Source organism: Chiloscyllium punctatum, chromosome 19 (genome assembly GCF_047496795.1).
Source record: "Chiloscyllium punctatum isolate Juve2018m chromosome 19, sChiPun1.3, whole genome shotgun sequence".
Classification (NCBI taxonomy): domain Eukaryota; kingdom Metazoa; phylum Chordata; class Chondrichthyes; order Orectolobiformes; family Hemiscylliidae; genus Chiloscyllium; species Chiloscyllium punctatum.
The window spans coordinates 58,839,016-58,863,061 of NC_092757.1; the positions used below are offsets into that span (position 1 = coordinate 58,839,016).

Consider the following 24,046-nt stretch of genomic DNA (forward strand, 5'->3'; position numbering starts at 1 on the left):
TATTATTAAATGGGTAGCCAGAAACCACTGTTTCCATCAACTCCAAATGATCTAATTCCATCACAATGTCTTCAGAGCTGCGGCTAACGTTTGACATTTTACACTCAGTCACGAAAGAGCATCAACGTTGAAGTAACTCAGGAATGTTCCAATATTTTGATCTAATGTGACAACCTATTAAAGGTCTTGGATTAATTACATCTCTATATAATGCAAATCTTTTTACAGCCAAATAAATTAGAGTCATAGAACTATTGAGCAGTACAGCATGGAAACAGACCCTTCAGTCTAACTCATCCATGCCAACCAGATATCCTAAATTAATCTAGTGCCATTTGCCAATATTTGACCCATATCCCTCCAAACCCTTTTGATTCATTTACTCATCCAGGTGCTTAATTGTTTAAAATGTTTAATTGTACTAGCCTCCACTTCCAACACTTCCTCAGGCAGCTCATTCCATATACACAACACTCTCTGCATGAAAATGTTGCATCTTATATCCCTTTCAAATCTTTCCTCCTCACCTCAAACCTATACCCTCTGGCTTTGGACTACCCTATCCTGGGAAAAAGACTGACTATTCATCCTATCCATGTCCCTCATGATTGTATAAGGTCTCCCCTCTGCCTCTCATGTTCTATGGCCAATCTCTTCAGCCTCTCCTTGCAGCTCAAACCCTCTAACTCTGGCAACATCCTTTTAAGTGTTTTCTCAACCCTTTTAAGTTTCACAATCTCCTTTCTATACCAGGGAGACCAGAAACTGGCCTAACTGATGCCCTGTACAGTCACAACATTACCTCCTAACTCTTATACCTAATATACTGACCAATAAAGGCAAGCATACCACACACCACATTCACTATCCTGTCTCACCGCAACTCCACTTTCAAGGAAAATTGAACCTGCACTCCAAGGTCTCTTTGATTAGCAACACTCCACAGGAACTTATCATTAAGTAAATCAGTCCTGCCCTCATTTTCCTTTCCATCCCACATTCATCCAATGTGATAACACCTCACATTTATCCAAATTAAACTTCACCTGCCTCTCAGCTCATCCGATCTGCAAAATTGTTTCAATTCATTTAGTGAAAGTACAAAACATTAATTAATTTACAGTATTTTGGTTAATCAGGTCCAACTGGATAACACAAAAATGGGCATAATTTTGATAGTGAATTATAATTGAAAGAGGCATGGAGCAAAGATATTGTGTGATGTAATGAAATGGGAAATCATTTGTATGGAGAAAAATAGAACATGAGAACAATTCTCCATTCCTCACAAAATCTTCTTGACGGATCTTTTGTAGTATGCAGGACCATCTGAATCAAAAATCATAAAACCTAGAAAGATTAAACAAAAGGTTACGGTAAGTGTGCATGAAATGGAGCAGAGAAAAAGACATCACAGGTGCTGACTTGTCAGAGGATGTGATTGCATGATAGCCTTGCTCCCAGAGCCGGGACGCTAAATGTCTTCAAGGGCGAGATTGATAGGTTCTTGTTGTCTAGAAGAATTAAGGGCTACGGGGAGAATGCTGGTAAGTGGAGCTGAAATGCGCATCAGCCATGATTGAATGGCGGAGTGGACTCGATGGGCCGAATGGCCTTACTTCCACTCCTATGTCTTATGGTCTTATGGTCTTATGGTCAGAGCCTTGGATACTGTCTCTGAGGACAAGCCCAAGGAATAAAGTTGATGGCCATTCATTGCACTGGTAAGTGACAATGAGCTTGATCACAGTGTTACAGAGTATGGAGGAGATTGACTGTATTTACAGTATAATGTGACCAAAATGGAAAACTACCATTATATGTTAAAACATTCCAACAGATTGCATTGCAAAACGAGAAATGATGCTTCAAGCCAGCTCATCATCACAAATTTAAAATGTTAATAATAAGTGGTCAATCAACCTGAAAAGCTTTAGGAATGGTTCTTGATGCATTCCATGAAGCTAATTCTGATAGACCTCCTGAAATGCTAGAACAACTTACAACCACAAAATGCCAAATAAACCCATCAGATGATCGAACTTTTGGTTTCAAAGACATTGTAGTATTATGAAGATTACCTCCCATGAAGCTTAAGCTGCTGCTTTCATTTTCTGCAAGAACATACGGAGAAATGGAAGTTCAAATGAGTTAATTCCTTTACTGAATTAATCGCAATGTCGTGCGGAAAGGAATAAGCATATTCTGTCATTTGGATGTGATATTTAGATTGGTGGTCATGTCTTTTTGGAAATTCAATGTTTTCTAAGGCATCGTCTATTATATGCATTTTTCAATTGTAGTTCACTCTCAAAATTATTGTCTCTCTAAATGCCCATTTTGAGTTAACCAGTTGGACCCTGTTAACCAAAAATACTACAAATTAATTATTTAGTACTTTCACTGAATTAGATGAAACAATTTTGCATGAGAATTTTACTCTCCTGTTCTTTCTATACATTTAGATTTGAAACTAACATATAAGTGTGCTATGTATGGAACATGAAAATAGTGCTTCAAAATGTAGTAGCAGTTGCATGTGGCATGTAACACCATAGAAGAAATTTATTTAACTCCTGAACATATTTAAGGCTCAGTTAGACAGAGGTTTGATACACAGGGGAAGCACAATGCTAAAGGGCACAGCCTGAAAAGTGATGTTATGGTTATTTCAGATCAGCCATAATTATGGTTGAACAGTAAAGGAGATTCAAGGGTCCAAAAAGCTTACTTCTCTTATTTATTATGCTCTTATGTAACAGATGGAAGGATCGTGACTCCTGACTCACTCACAATCATTCAGTGGAATGTACACAGGATGCCAACTTTGAGATACCTGCTTGTTATAATGGTTACCATGTACAGCCTGCACTTCCTGAACAGTGTACTAACTTCATGCATCAGCAGCAGGCCAAACATCATTACAACCTGGCATTGATTAAAGATCGGAGAAAGTGAGGACTGCAGATGCTGGAGATCAGAGCTGAAAAATGTGTTGCTGGAAAAGCGCAGCAGGGCAGGCAGCATCCAAGGAGCAGGAGAATTGACGTTTCGGGCATAAGCCCTTCTTCAGGAATCTGATTAAAGATAGCTTGCATGTCTTAAAGAGATGTACATTCTACTTGAACATATGCTGGGAGCTGCATTACAAATGAATCTGACATTGGATTGAGTGAAGAATGACTTACCATCTGGGAATGTAGTCATGCATGAAGATCTTGGTGAAGGAGTTGAAAAGGAGAAGTGATTGTCTATGTCTATCATGGCAGCAGGAGGTACACGAGAAAAAACATTTTGAAAGCAGATGGAAAATATAGTTGTAGAGGCCAATGACTTCGTTCTACAATGAGTATTATATCAAGACCAGTGAATGCATCATCAAATGTTATTTTATGTATATTGTCAATAGCCAATGCCACTGCAAGACCATATAAACACCAGGACATTCAATCCATCAAGATTGCTTCCTCATTCAATTAGATCTTGGCTGATCAGTTACTTCAATGTCACACTGCCAGTCATTTCGAGATATCCATTAGTTCTGTCTTGAACATGCTCAATGTTTGAGCTTCCACAACCTCCTGGGATTGTGAATTCCAAAGATTCAGCACCCTCTGAGTGAAGACATTCTTCATCAACCCAGACTTAAATAGCTTACTCCTTATTTTAAGATTAGTTTCCCTGGTTGTACACTCATCAGCCAAGGAAACATTGTATTTACACCCACCCAATCATGCCTTGGATGTATTTTGTTCGCATCAATGAGAGCATATCTTATTTGAAAGTTTAGAAAGTACAGGATCAGTTTTCTCAATCGCTTCTCATAAGACAATCTTGCCATCCCAGGGATTAGTCTGGTGAACTTTGTTGCATTTCCTTTGTGACAACTATATCCTTTCTTAGATCTCAGGCTTAGTGAGGCTCTATATAATTGTAGAAAGACACTTTTAATAAACTGCTTATGGTGAGCATTAGAAAAACATTCACCTTCTTTACTGAATGTTGCATCTACATGTTTGTGACTCTCGATCATGTACACTCAGTTTGCTTTGGACACTAAGATTCCTCACGTTCTCACCGTTTAACATGTTTTCTGTCTTTCTGGTTTTCCTTCCAAACTTAATTCTCATTCATTCACATTACTCGGCACTCTATTTGTTATGTTCTTGCCTGTCCAAGTAACTTATATTACCATCTACATCATCAGAAAATTTGGAAATATACCCACATCCAAATCATTTATATATTATGTGAATGGCTGTGGCTGTAGCGCTGATCTCGTGGTACCCACTAATGACAGCCTGCTATCCTGATAATAACTCATTTATTCCTACTGTAAATTCTGTCTGTTAACCAATTTTGAATCCATACCAGCATAGCATGCCCCTAAATTTTGTTTACTAACTGTGTGTTTTGCTTCTTATTTGAAATTTTATGAAAATCCAAAAATATGATTTCCATTGGTTCTGCTTTATCTATTCTGCAAGTAACAGCGTCAAAAAACTTCAACAGGTTTTTCAAACATGATTTGCCTTTATAAATAAATGTTGACTTTTAGCATTATACAATTTTAGTGTCATTATCTATGTGTCCTGTTACCACACCCTTAATAACAGATTCTAATATATTCCATATTGGGAACATGTCTATGGTTATCTAATCTTTCTCTCCATCTCTTCTGGGGTCACATCTACTACTTTCTAGCATTCAGGAAGTTTTCACAATTTGTAGAATTTTGAATGATGAATGAACCGTATCATTATCTCTGAAGCCATCTCCTTCAATACTCTGGAAAGTAACTAATTGCATCCAGAGGATTAATCAACCTCAACCCAGTTAACATTTCAATATTATTATTTCTAATTTCTTTCAGTTCCTCAGTTTAACAAGTCCATTCATCGCTGAGCTCAAACAGGGCAAGTTAACCTCATTTGTATTCTGACGATATGCTTCTCTACAGCAGCAGTGAGCAAGTCCTATCACGGAACACAATACATGGTCAGCAGAATTCCTTAGGCTGCACATTTTTACCTATTGAGAGATTGCAACACAATAGTCGGTGTGGACCACGAGAGAGGTCTCTGCTTCCTCAAACATCATGGCCTTGGAACTATAAATAAAAACAAACTACTTGAGCTTTGCTGCTACCAGGAATGTTGTGTAACTAACACTTTCAATGCAAACCATGCCACAAGCTGTCCAGAAGATATCCAAGGTCAGGGTATTGATACAAAATAGAACAATTGGAGTAGATGTAAATCTCTGAACACAATTCTTATTACACACCAAAGCACTTAGTGATATGAACCAGTCCCTGGTCTACAGAGTTAGGAGGTAATCCTTGAAGTTTTTTAATTCAACACAGTAATGTTATTCTCAAACGGCCTACTCAGACCTAAGAACGTAATTCTTCAATGGGACTGAGTGGACTTCCAGGCATTCCCATGCAGAAAGTGCTAAAGCAGAATAGAACAGACTGTGAAACACATTCTATGCTGCACTGTCAACATCCAGAAAGCATGCATTCAAACATGCTGACAGTGATGGAATCTGCCATTGAAGCCAAGACATATCAGTTTCAGTAATTAAAAGACAGGTGTAAAACTAAAGATTCTGAATGAACTCCGAACTGCTGGAAGTCAAGTTCTATGGACTAGATGATGTGCCAATGACTGTTGGTTACACTTTTTTCAGAATAACCACAGTGACTGCTATTATTTGGACAATGTAGACTGGGTATTGAAAATTTACACTTTTTACTAAATATTAACTCAGCACTTTGTAATATTTTCAAAATTACATGAATACATTGTCATGTTACTCTTTTGTTGATTTATAGATTAAAATATCATCCATGTGACATAAGGCCATAACACCATAAGAATATGAACAGGAATGGGCCATGTGCCCCTTCAGCTTGCTCCACTATCAGTAGGATCATGGTTGATCCTACATTCCTCATTTCCAATGCCCTGTCCATTCCCCAAAACCCCGATTCCCTTACTGATTAAGAATTCAACTATCTCAGCCTTAACTATATACAAGGACTCATCCCCCATAGCTCTCTGTGGCAAAGTTCCAAAGTCACTCAACCCTCTGTAGAAGAAATTCCTCTTCATCCCAGTCTTAAATTAGTGCCCCCTTTATTCTGAGACAATGTCACCTGGTCCTAGTCACTCTCATGAGCGGAAAGGTCCTCTCACCATTTATCCTTAAGAACTGTATACATTTCAATGAGATGATGTCTCATTCTTCTGCACTGCAATGAGTGAAGAGTCCCAACCTGGTGCAGATGGGATTCTAAAAGGTAGCTAGTTTAAACAATAATATCCTAAGGATTACGATAATAGTTAAAAGTTGAACTCCTTATCTACTGGCAATTAATGGGTTCGGCTGTTGTGGCCAGCTTGAAGACTGTGCTGTTCACAATGTTAGTTAGGTTCTTATCAACAGACACCATTGGTTTTATCTGTCATTGCAATACATTATTGAAATCTGTCAAGTCATGTAAATTTTAATGGATTCACTCAGTTTGGAACTAATACAAAGCAGACCACCATATGGTAAATTCAGTAACTGGAGAAATTGTCTCTTGATGACACATCTCTGTGATTTCACTTCCTTACCCTTTCAGAAGTGGTAAGAGACATTCCTGGTGTAATAAAAAATGTATTTGGCATCTACCTTTTGTGTGATGCAGTATGCAGTATACAGTTTCCCCTGATGTCTGGAGAATTTTTGAAATTGTCTCATAAATATACTTGTTCTTGTTTGTTGACTCTTGAGGTTCAGACCTGCACAGGCTTCTTGCTTATCAGTGTGTATGGCTAGTTATGAACTTCAGACAGTATTTTTGAGATTTCTCTGCATTTGTGCCTTAAAACGACATTCTTCAAACTGAATGTTCTAAATGGTCTACTCCTGCTCCAGTCTTTCTAAGTCTGTGTGGGATCTCTACATTCTGGAAAGCTCCTGGATAGGGTAACATGGAGTTCAATGCTCACAAGTTGAGGTTGGTGTCTCTTGCAGTGCTATGTATGCTGGGTACTGGGCTGTCCTTGGAGATTTCCTCCCTGTAATCCAATTACTGGCTACTTTCAAAGTCTTTCACCAGTCAATCATTGCTGCTATTGTGCTTCTCCTCAAACGTTTTCTTGCCATTCACTGCCATTTTTAGAATCTCATCCCCAATTATCAACATTTAGGAATACTGCTAGCAGCACCCAGGAGCTGGGGACAGACAAGGCCTGAACAGAATGATAGTGCATGCTGTGAACATTTATTAACTAGGGACTATATGTAGAAGCATGATTGAGCAGGTCAAATGTAGTATGTTTTTCCTCAGCACTCAGTCTCAAGTGACCTAATATTATCATTGCACAGCTCCTCGTGCACATGCTCAGGAGATATTGATAGAGTATTAGTACAATCAACTACCATTGCCTTCCCAGAACAGTATCACTTCAAATCAAAGTCCTGGAAAAATATAGATGAGAAACCTGTAACTGTTTAAAATGTACTAAGATATTAAAATTGGAGGTGTAGTGGAGGAAATAACTAGCTGAAGAAAAATTCTGGTGAATGGAAACTAGAGAGTAGAGATTTTGCAAGTAAAATTATAAGTGAATTGGGAGAAGTCAATTCTTCCTGGGGATGAACACATAAAAAGATAACATTGGGGCATTGAAGGGAATGCTGGTGGTAGGTAACAACAGGTAGTGATTAGTGATCAGTGAAAGAATGGTCACTGTTGAAGTAGTGGAATACTACAAAAAGAGCTAAACTCAAAAACTAACAGATCGAGTATCAAAACAAGCCACAAACATAAAACACTATTTGAAAATAGTCAAATAAATATTATTGATTTAAGAATAGAAGATTACATGCCAGATAGAACATTTTAATGAGGGAGAATAATACTGAACAAATTGTGACTCTGCTACTGCCTCTGGTGCTATTTGTCTTTGCTCTGATTCGTACTTTTATACTTTTTTTGACAAGTTTCTCATCAAAGCATATTTACTACTGCTATGTCCATGGTTGGATGTTCTCTACTCAATTTTCCTATAGCAAGATGCTTTTTGTTTTCCTGCAAATGCCCTGCAATAAATATCTGGCAGAATTAAAGAAGTTGGAGCTCTGTGTACCCAGTTAACTACAATGTCTGCTCTTAGACTTCTCAAAGGCAAACTGCAGAATGATATTTCTTTCAAAAATCAGTTCCAAACTTGTTTTCAGACAATATAGCAAGAATGTCACAGTATTTTAAATATATTTCTTCTTTAACAATGATTAATCTCATTGTTACATGTATTTAAAGCTTTAGAAAAATTGTCTGTGCGTGATAATGCATTAAAATTCATACTAATACAAATGACAAAAGTAGAAATACTTGCCTCCAAATTTAGCAGCTTTAGCTGCTGCGAGTCCACCTGTAATACAAAGTATTGACCAGTTATGATGGAAAAAAGAACATCTACTTATAGAGGGGGACATTGTGAAATTTTATGACAGCAATGAGAAATTCCTCATTCCCAATTAGACAATATTGAAAATATTCAAAATTAATTTGAAAAAATTCAAATCCGAAAAAAAAATAGGAATATCTAATGTCATTAGGAAACAAATCAAAGAATTGCACATGCTGGAGATCTGAAATAAAAACTAAAACTGCTGATAGCATCTGTGCAAAGAAAACAGAGTCACTCCTTTAAGTCCAGTGACTCTTTATTAGAATCTGTTATTGTTTTTGGAACAAAATGAGGTCCACAGTCAATTAATAATATCGCCTATCATCAAGCATGCATAGATAATGGAGACAATTCTTTCCAAAGGGTCACCATGGGGTTGTCTCATATGACAGTTTCTCCTGAATCACAGGTGACCATTGTAGGAACTAACTCTCGCACCATCTTGTCTCTGAAGTTAATATTGGCAGGTGCCACTATAATGCCATTATGTCCAGAACACAGTTCAAAAACAGCAATAAGAATGCTAATGCTTTAGTAGTAGAAGATTTGATTTATGCTATCATTATGCATTGAAATGAAGTGAAATACAGTACAGTATAATTTTCAGCAGAAATGCATTCTGAGTGCATTTCAAAACCTGGAATAATATTTTCATTCAAATTATCTCAAGTATCTAAACTGTCATTGGAGATGAAATTACCTGAAATGCCTCCTGGAACCTGGCCTGGTACACCTCCTGGAACCTGGCCTAGTACACCTCCTGGAACCTGGCCTGGTACACCCCCTGGAATGTCAGAACCGGGGAGTTACAATCATGAGATGAACCGATTATCTACAACCTAGAGTATTAAAGAGGTGGCTATTCAGACAGTAGATGTATTAGTGGAGTTTCTTCACAGGTTTATAGACTCTTGAAATGATCTCAGTTCATTAGAAGGTACCAAATAGAACCTCACTATTTTAAGAAAGGGAAGGGAGAAAAAAAAAGGAACTATAGACCTGTTAACCTGACATCAGTTGTAGGCAAAATGCTAGAAACTATAATAAAAGGATTCAATAAGACACTTAAAAAACTATATCAACCCCATGTCCTTAGCTTTCAGATACATAGGTCTGTGATTACGCCATTGTAACTGCAAGTGGAATAACATTCCCAGATCATTATCATTGTTGGAGAGTTTTAGGCAGCCTTCTTCTGAGAATTAAATGCATCATAAGACATGGTTGGGATATTGGTATAAGGGGTTTATAGATCTTGCTTCTGCAGTGGGTACTTCTCTTTGGTTCTAATCCCTTAACTGAGAGCTCATGCAAGAGTCATTTTCAGTTTCTGTTTTGGTTCCCTCAAATATGTATGTTTGCCTTGTGCACATGAATGTAAAAACAGATCTTAGCGCCTGTCATTTGTGTTGCAGGTTCTCTGCAAGACATTCTTCTGCAATGAAATGTTGGAGAAAAGGCTGATTATTATTTTTTTATTTGATTGATTCACTTTCTACACAACAATTCTAACCCATTCACAGCAGATAGCATTTGTAGATAACACTTGTTCATCCCCAATTACCCTTGAAAATGTGATAATTTGGTGGTACACCCACATTGGTGTTAGAAAGGGAGTCCTGGGATGTAGCTTCAGTGATTGTGTGTGGCTTGGAGGAAACTTTGAAGGTGGTGGCGATCCCATGATCCTATTGCCTTTGTCCTTCTCAGCGGTAAAGGCTGAAGGGTTGGAAGATGTAATTTAAAAGAACGTTGGCAAATTGCTGTAAGTGTAAATTTACACACTGTTGCTGCAGTGATTTGGTAGTACAGAAAATGAATGTTTAAAATGGTGCTGAATCCTGGATGGTTTCTAGCTCCTTAAATACTGCTGGGAGCTGCATTAATTCAGGCAAGTGGAGAGTATTTCAACACATGCGCTTTTTTTGCCTTGTAAATGATACACAGGCTTTGGGGAATCAGGAAGTGAATTAGACATCATACATGCCCAGCACTACAATTTAGTGTCCCATGCACTAAGTGTTGGGTTGGGAATCTTCAGGGCGACTTACTGTGACTTGCAAAAGTGGGAAAGCTTGTTGAATCAAACCTTGATACTGAGGTCCTGTCTGACTGGAAGCTACTAGTCAATCATAGGTCAGCAGCTTCCAGGTCCTGAAGATCATATGTATGGTCCTATGTATCTGAAAGTTAAAGACATGATCTAGTTTTTTGCAGGAAATCCAGGCAAAAAGGTAGGTTTTGGATTGATACGGGTCATGGATAAGGGGGAAGAGCTGAACATCAACAATTGTTCCACTTCTCTCTATTCCTATTCCCAGTTGATCCAGTAAAGAAAACCACTACTTTTTTTTCCAGCCACAAAGATATTTAATTGGGCCATTAGCAACCTGAGGCCCTTGGGTGGTCATTAATTCACCATTTTCGGTCCCTTAATAAGTGCTGAGTCAAGAAGGTCACCCATGGACTTTCTCACCCAGCACTTAATTGCTGAGATAGAGGAGGTTCTCTCTGAGTCCAACATGCCCAATGATTTATCTTTTTCACCACTTCCAGGAAGGCAAGAATCATGACCACAGTATTTATATTGCAAGTCCATTTAAATTTCTTTTCATTCGTAACACTTTGTACTTTGTACACAATCTAGTTTGACACTGCTGCTATCAAAAATACTTAGGTTGAGCATTATTCCATTTTGAATGGGTCAATCACATTAAGTCTAATCACAGATATCTTCACCTTTTCTTAAAATGTAAAGCTGTCCTGTATTTTCTGCCAAGTCAAAAATCACACAACACCAGGTTATAGTCCAACAGGTTTAATTGGATGCACACTAGCTTTCGGAGCGTCGCTTCTTCACCGAATGAAGGAGCAACGCTCCAAAAGCTAGTGTGCTTCCAATTAATCCTGTTGGACTATAACCTGGTGTTGTGTGATTTTTAACTCTGTATTTTTTGCCTTCTGATATCTATTGCATTTCATAGCACCTGACTTTGGAAACAGGCTACTGTTCCTGAAATAATACTAAGGATACTCATGGGACACAGTTATATTGTTGTATTATTCTAAAATTATTCAGGAACAATATTGTTTTATATTTTTCTCACACACACACACACACACACAACTTCTCAACTTCACTCACTATTGAATTACAGCCACTGTCTCAAAGCACCACTGTATGATTCTGCACAAACATTGATGTTGGAATAATCATCTGATTAAGAATTTATTTCTGGGCAGCAAATGAATGCCCTCAACTGGCCATTTAGTGATGGCTTCAGGCCACTGCTTTAGTTGAATGGGATCCACAATTTTCTATTCATGTTTGGGAAGTTACTATCCAATGCAACACTTGTGATATGACTTTGCTTTTTTACAAGCTGCCTAAATGAACTTCCACTTTCTCTAACCATAAATGAGGTAGTTTCCTTGGAGTGTACAGGCAGATAGGCTTAGTACCTTGTTGCAGACTAATGTAGTGCACCTGTTTCAGATTGCCTAAGCCTTTGCATAAACTTGAAAATTCATAGTAAAATTCTCTTTCATTTTCAACCTACAGCAGTGCCTCCACTCTCACTAAGAGACATAGTTGGGTGTATGCATTTCGAATTTGCAACAGCATTCTGGTTCTTCAATATGGACAGTTTCACTGATGTCTCATGTTCTATGTTTGGTAGTAAATTGACCAGTTGCCTGTAGATCTGAGCCTTCAAGCCTTGCAGTTTGATGTTTTTGGGTTAAACATCTACTGATTTTAACCATTGCAGGCCTTTAGTTGATACTGGAACAACCACCCTTGTATTGAGTTTCAATTCAGTATTAAATCCTTTCCTCTGCAAGCTGATACTTCAGAACCTCTCCTGCTTCTCTTTGACTTCACCAAGTAATGTTGACTGATTTTGTTGACATCTATTCTTGACTGCTCGGATTTATTCTTCTTCAATGATTTGTGTTTTCTGGACTTTTCCCTTTGTGGGACTCGTTCTATGTTTCTGTGGTAATGTAGCAGCTGATGATGTACAGTATTTTCTCAAGTACTCTACTTTTTCATACTGATAGCACCTAACACAAGTACACCGGGCACGCAGCGTGCTTGTGCTGTTGTCTTGAACTCCTATGCCTTGTGGACAGGCTTTTGGCAGTCATGAGGTGACTTTGTTTCTGATATGTTCTTATAGCCATAAAAATTGTGTGGTTAGTTCAGTTCAGCTTCTGTCAATGGCAAAGGATATTGATCATAGGAGATTCAACAATGGTAATGCCATTGAATGACAAATAGAGATAGTGCAGACGGTCACTGCTGGAACTTGTGTGCATGCAAATATACTTGCCATTTGTCAGCCCTGGCTTAGATATGGTCCAGATCTTGCTGCTTTTGTATCTGAATATTTGTGAATGGTGCTAAACATGGTATAGTCATCAGCAAACATCCTTATCAACTTTAATTATGGACAGCTTATGCAAACCATCTTATCAATTTTAAACCCTTTTAATATAAAAAAAATCGACTAAGTTCCTTCCTCAGTAATGTAGCCTTGGCAGGCTGTGCCTCATGGGCACACACAGATGCTAAGTATTAATTTAGCACTTGAACTTTACCTATTCAAAATGTAAATCCTCTTTCTCGTCCCAAATAAGCTCTTCTCCCCTTTTCCTATTAATGTACTGGCACATTGAGTTGATGATGGATTTCATTATCAATGTCTGCTCAAAGCAACAGGAGGCTCCCAAGGTATGGAAAATGATCCATGTTATTCAAGGGCTTGCCATGAATTTTGATGGTCAAGGAACTGGCTGATAGAGCACCTTTGTTTCCTAGATATTTAGTCTGAGGCCTATTCTCCCATGTATCTCAGTTAATTCAATGATTTTTGTAGCTCGGCCTCGAACGTATGCGCAATCAGGCACCATCTGTGTACTGCACCTTGATGAAATAAATTGGAGTGGTCGTGGTTCTGGCCTGGAGGTAAATGTTGAATACCTGTAGGTTTGCACCACTCCTGCAGGAAGCTTCATGGAGATGGGTGGAGTGTTCGAGCATGGAAAATGGAGAAGAACATTGGTGCAATAATGCAACCCTGTATGACCCCAGTTTGCACTCATTTGTGTTGTTGTTGGATCTATTCATGATGATCATGGCTTGGATGTCAACACGAAGCAGGTGGAGAATGGTGACAAATTTCTTCGGGCAACCAAATTTGAGGAGGATATTGACAGAGTTGAAGACGTTTGTGAGATTGAAGGAGGCCATGAATAGAGATTGCTGATATTCTCTGTACTTTTCTTGGATTCGTCACAAACTGAAAATCATCCATTGTGCCTCTTGATGTGAGACTCAGAAAAGAGCCGATGGGAGGTTGAGGAACATTCTCATGATGAAATTCCCTAAGGTGGACAGTAGGGAAATCCTTCTAATTTGCACAGTTGAACCGGTCTCTTTTCTTGAAGATGGTAATAAATATAGCACCTCTGAGATCTCCCAGTATGCTTCCTTTCCTCCTGATGAGATCATGGATTAGTGTCAAGTGTTTGGAAGACCGAGGAACAGTGCGTTTTTACTCTGAGATCACAAAACCAGTATCAAGCTCATGTCATAACCCTTATCTACCCATATCCATTGGAAGTATAGACCATGTACCACACATATCTCAAATGCCTGCAATTATCATGTGTTCTGCCTTTGCAATATCCTGGAAGACCCCATTGGCAGGATAGGTGCACCACTGTGAGCACCCTCTCCCAGGCCCAATATCCCCAGTATTGAGGCACTGATCAAGTCCAACCAACTGCGAAGGATTGTCCATATACCCAACACAAGACTCCTTAAATAAGTGCTCTCTTCCAAGCTCCACAGCAGTAAGCAATCACTGGGATGGCAGAGGAAATGCTACAAGATTACACTGAAAGCCTTCTTAAACAAATGCAACATTCCCATTGACACATGGGAATTGCTTGCTCTAAAACACACAAACTGGAGAAGAAGCATCCATGAAGGCAACAGCCACTTCAAGCATCATTGAGTGGAGCTATAGAGAGCAAGCACAAGTAATGAAAAGAGTGTGCAAACTTCAGAGCATCTCATCCATCCACCCGCCAAACACCAACTGCCCTACTTATGGCAGAGTCTGTGGCTCTAGGGTTGGACCATTAAGCCATTGCACCACCCCATTGTGTGGAAGCAAGTCATCTTTGACCTTGAAGGACTACCACAAACTCACGATGTACTGATAGAAGACGTTGGGCCCATTGAAATGTTATCTCTTCTTTCTCTTGTGCCTTGTGAGCTCTGATTTTACTTCAGTTTAACAATATTGAGCTTTTTTTGCTGCTGCCAATGTACTAAGAGGATAATATTGCCACCATACTTTCTAAGGAAGATTCAGCCAATGACAAGTAGCTGATTTGTCTGTGGAATGGATGATCTCTGTTGTCAATGACAAAGGTCTTATTGCCTTCCAACAACAATGTGACTGGCTCCGAGGTAGCTGAATACCATGTGGTTGCACATGTTTAGTAAGAAGCTCTTGAATCTGCGAAAGGAATTATCCCTTTCTTGGCAGTTAAAAATCAAGCCAGTAGAAAGCAAGTTCATTTCACCCAATCAATTTTAACCAATAAATTAGAGATTTATAAATGTGAACAAGTTAACCTATGCCTGCTGTAAACAGGTGAACTTACCTGAAGGAAGATTGAGGAACAAGTCAAACAGTCATCGCAGTGAACCCCATGGTCATTGAATTGCCTTTCCAGTATTTCGCTCTGCCCTTAACATTTTCTAATGTCTATATGAGTGTCCCATGGGTGGTTAGCGTTTAGCTAGTAAATGTTATTATTTATTAATTACTAAATATTAAATATTATCAAATGTCAGCAATACATAATTATTTACCTAGAATTTATTTAGTTATAATAGATAGTAATTCTTGCTAAGTACAGAAACCTGGTCCATGCTTTCAGTCAACCTGGGTTTAACAGACTGGCAAATTGGGGAATTTTTCTGTACTTGTATAAAATTTTAAACTGTTGTGTTGACTTCGCAAATAGTGGGGCTTGATTTTCAGTGTGTTATCCAAGTGAAGCACAAGAAGTTAAATTTTGATAAAGCAAAGAAGTGAAAGCATGCAGTAAGAATTTAGCCATGACTGCACTGCAACCAGGGCAAGGAAAACGAGAACAAAGGTGCCAGTTTTCTGGGAGATGAGGCACACCCCAGTTCTATTGTGCAGGACACTGGCGATGACATTGATGAGTCAGGCAAACGAAGGCCGACATGTATACATGGTTAAAGTGACGTAACATGTCCCACTGATCTTTTGCAGTTTTACCGTGGGCAGTAAAATCCCAATTATTATCTTATTTACCTTTTAATCTTCAGGCTCTAGCCACTGCCAAGTGACTCACTCAACCATATACTTTCTTCCCTTCCCAATAATGGTTGCAGTGTCGCATGAAATAAATCATTTTTTCTCAAATTGCTTCTTCATCCACATGATTGCCTCCATAATTTCCCTGTCATTACTCTAGGTTTCTGGTAGTTTTTCAAGTTATTATCTCAAGATTATAGACAATGAGGACTTTTAGGGTACTGAATTGGGGACAACCACACATAACAAAAATGCAATATCATTGTCAAAGAAGAGAGAAAAATCACATCCGGTATGTAATAACATCACTGATTGATTAGAAAATATAAAAAGGTGGATATAGCTCCTAGTTCTTGCTGGCTTTCAAAAAAAATGTATTTTGCCACCTTTTCCTTTTTGTAGGTTAGTTCATGGATCATATTAACTTTAAGGACAAGGTTAGAGTGGAGATGGAAAAGCACAGCAGGGCAGGTAGCATCCGAGGAACAGGAAAAGTGACATTTCAGGCAAAAGCCCTTCATCAGGAAAGCCCATCCTGATGAAGGGCTTTTGCCCGAAATGTCGATTTTCCTGCTCCTTGGATGCTGCCGGACTTACTCTGCTTTTCCAGCACTTTAATCTTGACTCTAATCTCCAGCATCTGCAGTACTCACTGTTGCCTCATATTAACTTTAACCCTATTCCAATATTTTATTAAGCTGATTTGAGATTACCTCACTCTGGCACCAAAAAAGCAACATACCGCATAGGATTCTTCATCCTGTTTACTTCTCCAATGCATTAATTAGCATTCTGGCCCACCGACATCCTTTACCTTTATCCTCATTATTGAATAACATTAGTTTCTGTGATCTTTGTTTTCTCTCATTTGACTACGTTTCATGCGCACATTATTGGTTATACCACCTCTGTTCTGAGTTGAGGCAAGAGTGACTGCCCTTGATATCGAGGTACCATTTAATCAAACGTGGCACCAAGCAGCACACACAAAATTAAAGTCAGTGGAATTGAGGGAAAAACTTTCTGCTGATTGGAATCTTGCATAGCACAAAGGAAGATGGTTGTGGTTGTTGGAGATCAATTATCTAAGTCCCTGAATGTCACTGCACAAGTTCCTCACGGCAGTATCCTAAACCCATCCATCTTCAGCTGTTTCATCCAGCATACCTCCATCATAAGGTCAGAGGTGAGAACGTTTGCTGATGATTACACAATATTTAATACTGTTCACAATTCTTCAGATAAAGAAAGAGTCTGTGTTCATACACAGAAAGTCCTGAACAACATTCAGACCTGGTGATATGTAGCAAGTAACAATTACATCACATGAATACTGGGGCGTGAATATCTCCAACAACAGAAATTCTAACAATTTCCCTTTGGCTTTAACAATATGAGTCAAGAGTGTGATGCTGGAAAAGCACAGCAGGTCAGGCAGTATCTGAGGAGCAGAAGAATCTATGTTTCAGGCATAAGCCCTTCATCAGGAATTCCTTTAACAAGTTTTGAGAAGATTTGTAGCTTAGGTTGAGGTTCTGGAAGTAGGTTTGCTCGCTGGGCTGGAAGGTTCATTTCCAGATGTTTCGTCACCCTACTAGGTAACATCTTTAGTGGGCCTCTAGGCAAAACACTGTGGATAATCCCTGCTTTCTATTTATGTTTAGGTTTCTTTGGGTTGGTGACATAATTTCCTGTTCTTTTTCTCAGGGGTAGAAGATGGGGTCTAACTCGATGTGTTTGTTGATAGAGTTCTGGTTGGAATGCCATGCTTCTAGGAATACTTCTGCGTGTCTCTGTTTGGCTTGTCCTAGGATGGATGTGTTGTCCCAGTCAAAGTGGTGTCCTTCCTTATCTGTATGTAAGGATACTAGTGAGAGAGGGTCATGTCGTTTTGTGGCTAGTTGATGTTCATGTATCCTGGTGGCCAGTTTTCCGCCTGTTTGTCCCAAGCCCAAACAAGCAGACAAAACATGCCCAGAAACCCTAGCCACTCTCCCCTACATCAAAGACATCTCAGAAATGACTGCCAGACTACTCAGACCCCTTGGCATCATGGTAGCCCACAGACCCACTAACACACTAAAACAGCAGCTAATGAACTTGAAAGACCTTAAGCAAAACTAATGCCATTTATAAAATACCGTGCAAGAACTGTAACAAACACTACATTGGACAAACGGGCAGAAAACTAGCTACCAGAATACATGAACATCAACTAGCCAGAAAAAGATATGGCCCACTCTCACTAGTATCCTTACATACAGATAAGGAAGGACACCATTTTGACTGGGACAACACATCCATCCTAGGACAAGCCAAACAGAGACACGCACAAGAATTCCTAGAAGAAAGAATTCTGGTTGGAGTGCCAAACAACAAACACATCAAGTTAGACCTCATATATCACCCCCTGAGAAAAAGAACAGAAAATGACATCACCACAGAAAATGACATCGCCAACCCAAAGAAACCCAAAGATATAAATAGAAAGCAGGAATTATCAACAGTGCTTCATCCTGAGGCCCACTGAAGATGTTATCTTGTAGGTTGATGAAATATCTGGAAATGAACTTTCCAGCTCAGCGAGCAAACCTACATCCTGATTCCTTTAAGAATATGACATTGTTGAAAACCACTATGATAAACTTCCTAGGGGTTAGAATGACCAAAGACTGAACTGGACTAGGGTCATGCCCCTGGTATGCGAAAGTGAGGACTGCAGATGCTGGAGATCAGAGTCAAGATTAGAGTGGTGTTGGAAAAGCACAGCAGGTCAGGCAGCATCCAAAGAGCATAAAAATTGATGTTTTGGGCAAAAGCCCTTCATCAGGATTCCCGATGAAGGGCTTTTGCTACAAATGCCCATTTTCCTGCTCCTCTTTGCTGTCTGACCTGCTGTGTTTTTCCAGCACTACTCTAATCTTGACTCATGCCCCTGGTACGAATAGTGCTGTGGAAATCAAGCCGCACTATTTGATTAGTTGTCACAAACGTAAAATATGACTACCTGAATCCCTAGAATGCTTAACATCTAACTATGAAGTATCTAATTACTTAACATTAACATTAATAGAATGCAAAAATCTAATGTAAACAAAATTAATCATCTAACATGCAGTGAGAACAGATTATTAATATGAAAACTTAAACTATATCTCTTTAAATCCAAACACAAACACACATTCATTCACACGTAGAGTGGACAAAACAGAAGAGACAAACAGTTTTAAGATGGAAAGCTTGGGCAAAATAAATACATAGTATAAGGATCAACATCCAAGTTACAAGTGGTGGAATGAGGTGACATCTCCCACATGTTTTGGCAATAATATCATGTTGTTGTCAACAGTGGCAATTCCCAATTCAGTAGCTGGTCAGTTGGACCTAGGTCTTGGCTTGAATTCAGAGTTTTCTTTCTTTCTATAACATCTTTGAATGATAATACCTACCCATTCACAGGGAGACAGAACAGAGATATCGTTCTGTAAGCCTGAAGGTCCGAGTCCCTACTATAGTGAGGTCGGTATATAACCATCTAAATCTCGCAGCAGATTTTTAACTGTCTTCTAAAATGATATGGTAAACTATTCAGTTGAGGTTAATTAGGGATTAACAAGAAATGCTAGTCTCGCTAGAAATGCTCACACCTCTAATTTTTTTTAAAGTTATACACGATGCGCTGGCAACATCCTGCCTACCTCCTTTCATTTTGCAAACATATAATCACTACCTTCCAGAAGGACAAGGGCACCACCATCACTTGTAAGCTTCTCTCCAAGTCACACAGTTTACTGATTTGAAATGATATCACCCTACACATTATTTGATCAAGAATTCGATCCAGAAGACCATTGTAACAGCAATGTCAGTGCATTTGCACCAATTGGACTTCAGTAGTTTCAGAAGATGGCTCACCTTCACCTTCCCAGAGACAATTAAGGATGGGCAAGAAATGCTGGCCTTATCAATGAAGCTCCCATAAGAAAAAGAAAAGCTCCTATCTTTTTAGGTATAGGAGACAATGGGCACTGCAGATGCTGGAGAAATCAGAGTTAATAAAGTGTGGCACTGGAAAAGGCACAACAGATCAGGCAGCATGCAAAGAGCAACAGAGTCTATGTTTCGGGCATGCCTGACATGCTGTGCCTTTTCCAGCCCCATGCTTTATCAGCTCACCTTTCCAGGTATATAAGTAGGAAAGTAAGTTTTCAAGAAGAGATAGATAATCTACAAGGGGTTATAGACAGAAGATAGAACACGTGAATGGGAAAAATATCACATTGAGTTGGTAAATGTGAATTTTATCTGCTTTGGCAGGAAAAACAGAAAAAGCAGTATGCTGTTTCAATGAGAGATTGCAGAACTTAGTGTTACAAAGGCTTATCAGTGTTCTGGCACTTGAATCACAAAGTTAGCATGTATGTACAGGAAATTGTTAGGAAGGCAAATAGATATTGCCTGTTGTTAAACGTTGGGAAATTTTATAGTAGCTCTACAGACATTAGAAAGATCACATCTGGAATACTGGGTACAACATTGGACTCTATTTGAAAAAAAAGACATAACTTTACAAATGTGGAATGGCATGTTTGTAGAATGTTGAAAAAGGCATATGGGACACGTAGCTTAATCAGTCAGGGCATAGATTAGAAAAGCATGGCAGTCATTATAGAATTGCACAGAACTTTCATGACACCACAGTTAGGGCACTGTGCGCAGTCCTGGTTGCCACATTACAGAAAGGATGTGGGTGGGTGGGTGGGGAGTCGGGGTGTACAGAGGAGATTCACCAGGACGCTGCCTGGAGTAAAAAATGTAAGTTATGAGGAAAGGTTGGATAGGCTTGTAATTGTTTAGTTGGAGCAGAGATGACTAAAGGGCAATCTGATTAAGGTGCATAAGATTATGAGGGCCATGAATAGAATGAATAAGGAGCAGCTTTTCACCTAAATTGAAGGGCCAATTACTCAGGGAAACAAGTTCAAGGAGAGGGACAGGAGGTTTAAAGAGCATGTAAGGAAATTAATTTTTACCCAGAGGGTGGTAATGACCTGGAATGTACTACCTGGAGGGTGGTAGAGGTGAAATGCCTCACATCCTTTAAAATGTACCTGATGAGCACTTTGCACATTATAACATTCAAGGCTATGGACTGAATGCTGGGAAATAGCATTAGGTTCTCATGTTTAAGTAAAGACGCGATAGGCCAAAAGGCCTCTTCTGCACTGCATGATCCTATGATTCTATTTAGTACAGACATGATTCACTCAGATGAAAGGATTATCCTAGGAAAAATGGTTCAACAGTTTAGGTTTATTCACATTAGAATATAGAAAAATGAGAGGTTATTTTATTGAAAAATGTAAGGTCTTGAAGCAAACAGGTAGGGGGCCATCCAAAAGTCCCCATTAGTGGGGGCGTCAAAAACTAAGTAACACAACCTGCTACTTTCAATAATTTATGCACAGAGTTTCAGATCCCTCTGCTCTTGTATTCTCTTTTGGATTGTACCTTTCAATTGATATCACCTCTTGCCATTTTCTATACAAAATAAGTCACTATGTTGCATTCAACTTCATCTACTGTCTGCCCATTCAGCCAGTTTGTCTCTTCTTGAAGTTTACCATTTTTCACTTCACTGTTCACAATACTTCAAAGTTTTGTGTCATGCTGTATGCAACCAAAATCTAGGTCATTAACATGGAGAAGTCCTAATATCAATATCAACAGCTGGGAACTTGCTACATACCTCCATCCAATCCGGACAAACAAATGATAAACACGACTGCTTCCTGTCATAAATTAATTTTGCGTTTGTGTTGCTGCAGTTCTTTTTAATCCAATGGCATCCAATTTTGCCAACTTGCCTTTTGGAAGACTGTGTACACCAAATCAACTGCACTATCTCAAAAAATGAAAGCAAATTAATTAAATACAATTTGAGCTTAAAAGATCTATGCTGATTTTCCTTAAATCAATCACATTTACCTAAGTGACTATTGATTTTATCTTTGATATTAGTGCGTAAAACCTATATCTCAAAAGGTTAAACTGACTGGTTTGTAGTTGCTAGGCTTATCTTTACACTATTTTTCAAATAATTGCTCAACATTTGAAATTTCCTTTGGCACTACTCTATCAAAAAGAGATTTAAAAATTATGATTAGTGCTTTTCATAATTTCCAATCTTCCTTTGCCAAACATTCTGGGTTACATCTCATTTGGTCCTGGTCACTTATCAAATTTAAATACAGCCAACCTATCTAAACCCTCCTTGATTAGTTTTTTGCTCATCTAATCTCTTAAGTACTCTCTCTTTTACTATGACTTGGGCAGCATTTTACTTTAATCTGGTTTTACCAAAAATTATTAATTTAATATATCAGACATACACCCACCTGCATGCATAAACAGCCTTTTAGAATTTTGGTCCCCCAACATTCCTTTCACCCATTTACTACTTCTATATGTACAGAAGATTTTTGTGTTCCCTGTTATGTCAATTGTCAGTCTATTCTCATGCTTTATTTGCTTCTCATTTTAAAAAATTCCCTTCCAAATATTTGGATTCCATTGGAGACGGATTCTACAGAGGTTTCATAAAAGACCTGGATGTTTATTTGAAAGTGAAGAACTGAGAGGGCTACTGAGGTAGAGCTGGAGAACGGGACTAGACAAAATGTGCAGAATGGTCTCCTTTACTGTAAAATCCTATGATTCTTTATTCAGCCTGGATATTCTTAAGTGTATTTTTCACCTGATAGTTACTATTTGCACTAATTTTTCTATTTTAACTTACTTATCATTTCTTTTGTCATCAGGCAAGCTCTGGATGAGACTATGCTTTTACCCCCCCCCCCCCCAACTCCCCACCATATAGATTATGAGCTCTTTAAAGGCAACTGTTGTTGGCATTGTTCAGTTACAGGTTGCCTGCCAAACTTTGATTCTACTGTACCCAGGCCAGATCTGTTCTTATATCATTGAAATTTTCTCTTTATCTGTACTCTGGATTGTTCCTTCTTCAAAGCAAACAACATCTTATGATGTCGTGATCATTGTCCCCTAAATATTCTCATTTCAACAATTAATTTAGTTGATGCAATATTGCTAATTAACCAGTAAAGAGTGGTGAGCTAACAGCAATATTTAGACAAATTTTCCTTCTTTCCTGAATAATAAACTCTAACATACATTCTATTCTTGTCAAGATTTTGTTTCTAATATTCCATACTGTACAATAATAATTGATGCTTTCAGAAATGATATAAGTAGAAGAACTTTCCTCCATATCTAGCAGCTTTAGTGGCCACATAGCCACCTGCAAAGACAGAGAACTGACAAGTAATGACAGTTAAAGACCAGTCACATGGAAAGTGGATCTATTATTAACTTTATGCAAACCAGCAGCAGTCCCATTCCAGAAATATTCAATATGAATACAATGATTCTATTCCAACTGACAAGATACAGAAAACTTTAGGATAACATGAAAACCTGGATTAAAATAAGACTACTTGTCTAGCAATTCTTATCTTGTGTATAGTGCATGTGAAATTTAACTTACATGAGAATCATGTAAACCATTTTATCATCTATACAATGATGGGTGGCAATAACCGACTGTATCTGATACAAAATGGAACAGAAGGGCAAATATTGCACAAAATCGATGCTAATACATTTTGGAAGCACATAGAACCTTATTAAACAAGGAGTATCAATTAGGTTGGGCTGCCAACTGACTTTTCCACTTCAATGGATATTCCAGCAATCCTTACCAACAAGTGTTAATTCATTTCTGTTTCTAAATATTTGCATAGTAGAACTGGTGTATTTGGGAGCAGTGTTTGATGACAATGGCTGTTAATGTACAAGTACTATCTTCCCTCTGGATGAAAGGTACCACCAATGATGATAGACCTGATTATGAACTATAAAACTGCTGAGGCACAGTAGTGAGAGTGGTTGCATTTACAATGTAATTGCAAAATTGTAAAAAAAAATCTTAAATTACATAATTGACAATCAACATTTTTTCATTCAGCTCATCTCAATGAACTTGAAGTCATAGAGTCATACAGCATGGAAACAGACCTTTCAGTCCAACTAGTCCATGCCAACAAAGTTCCCAAACTAAACTAGTCTGACCTGCCTGCATTAGACCCATTTCCCTCCAAACCTTTGCTCTTCATGTACTTATCCAAA

The 24,046-nt window shown here is 38.5% G+C and overlaps 1 protein-coding gene across 10 annotated transcripts in view; it reads right to left on the reverse strand.

Annotated features, from left to right (window-relative positions):
• Nucleotides 1-24,046, reverse strand: part of elna (elastin a) — a 275,816-nt gene that overhangs the window by 155,783 nt on the left and 95,987 nt on the right. For all 10 annotated transcript variants that reach the window (XM_072589478.1, XM_072589481.1, XM_072589479.1 and 7 more), the window contains exons 11-12: nt 9,172-9,255; nt 8,397-8,432 (exon numbers count right to left, since the gene is read on the reverse strand). In XM_072589478.1, coding sequence (XP_072445579.1) covers nt 8,397-8,432; nt 9,172-9,255 — 120 coding nt within the window. The remainder of the gene's footprint in view (nt 1-8,396; nt 8,433-9,171; nt 9,256-24,046) is intronic.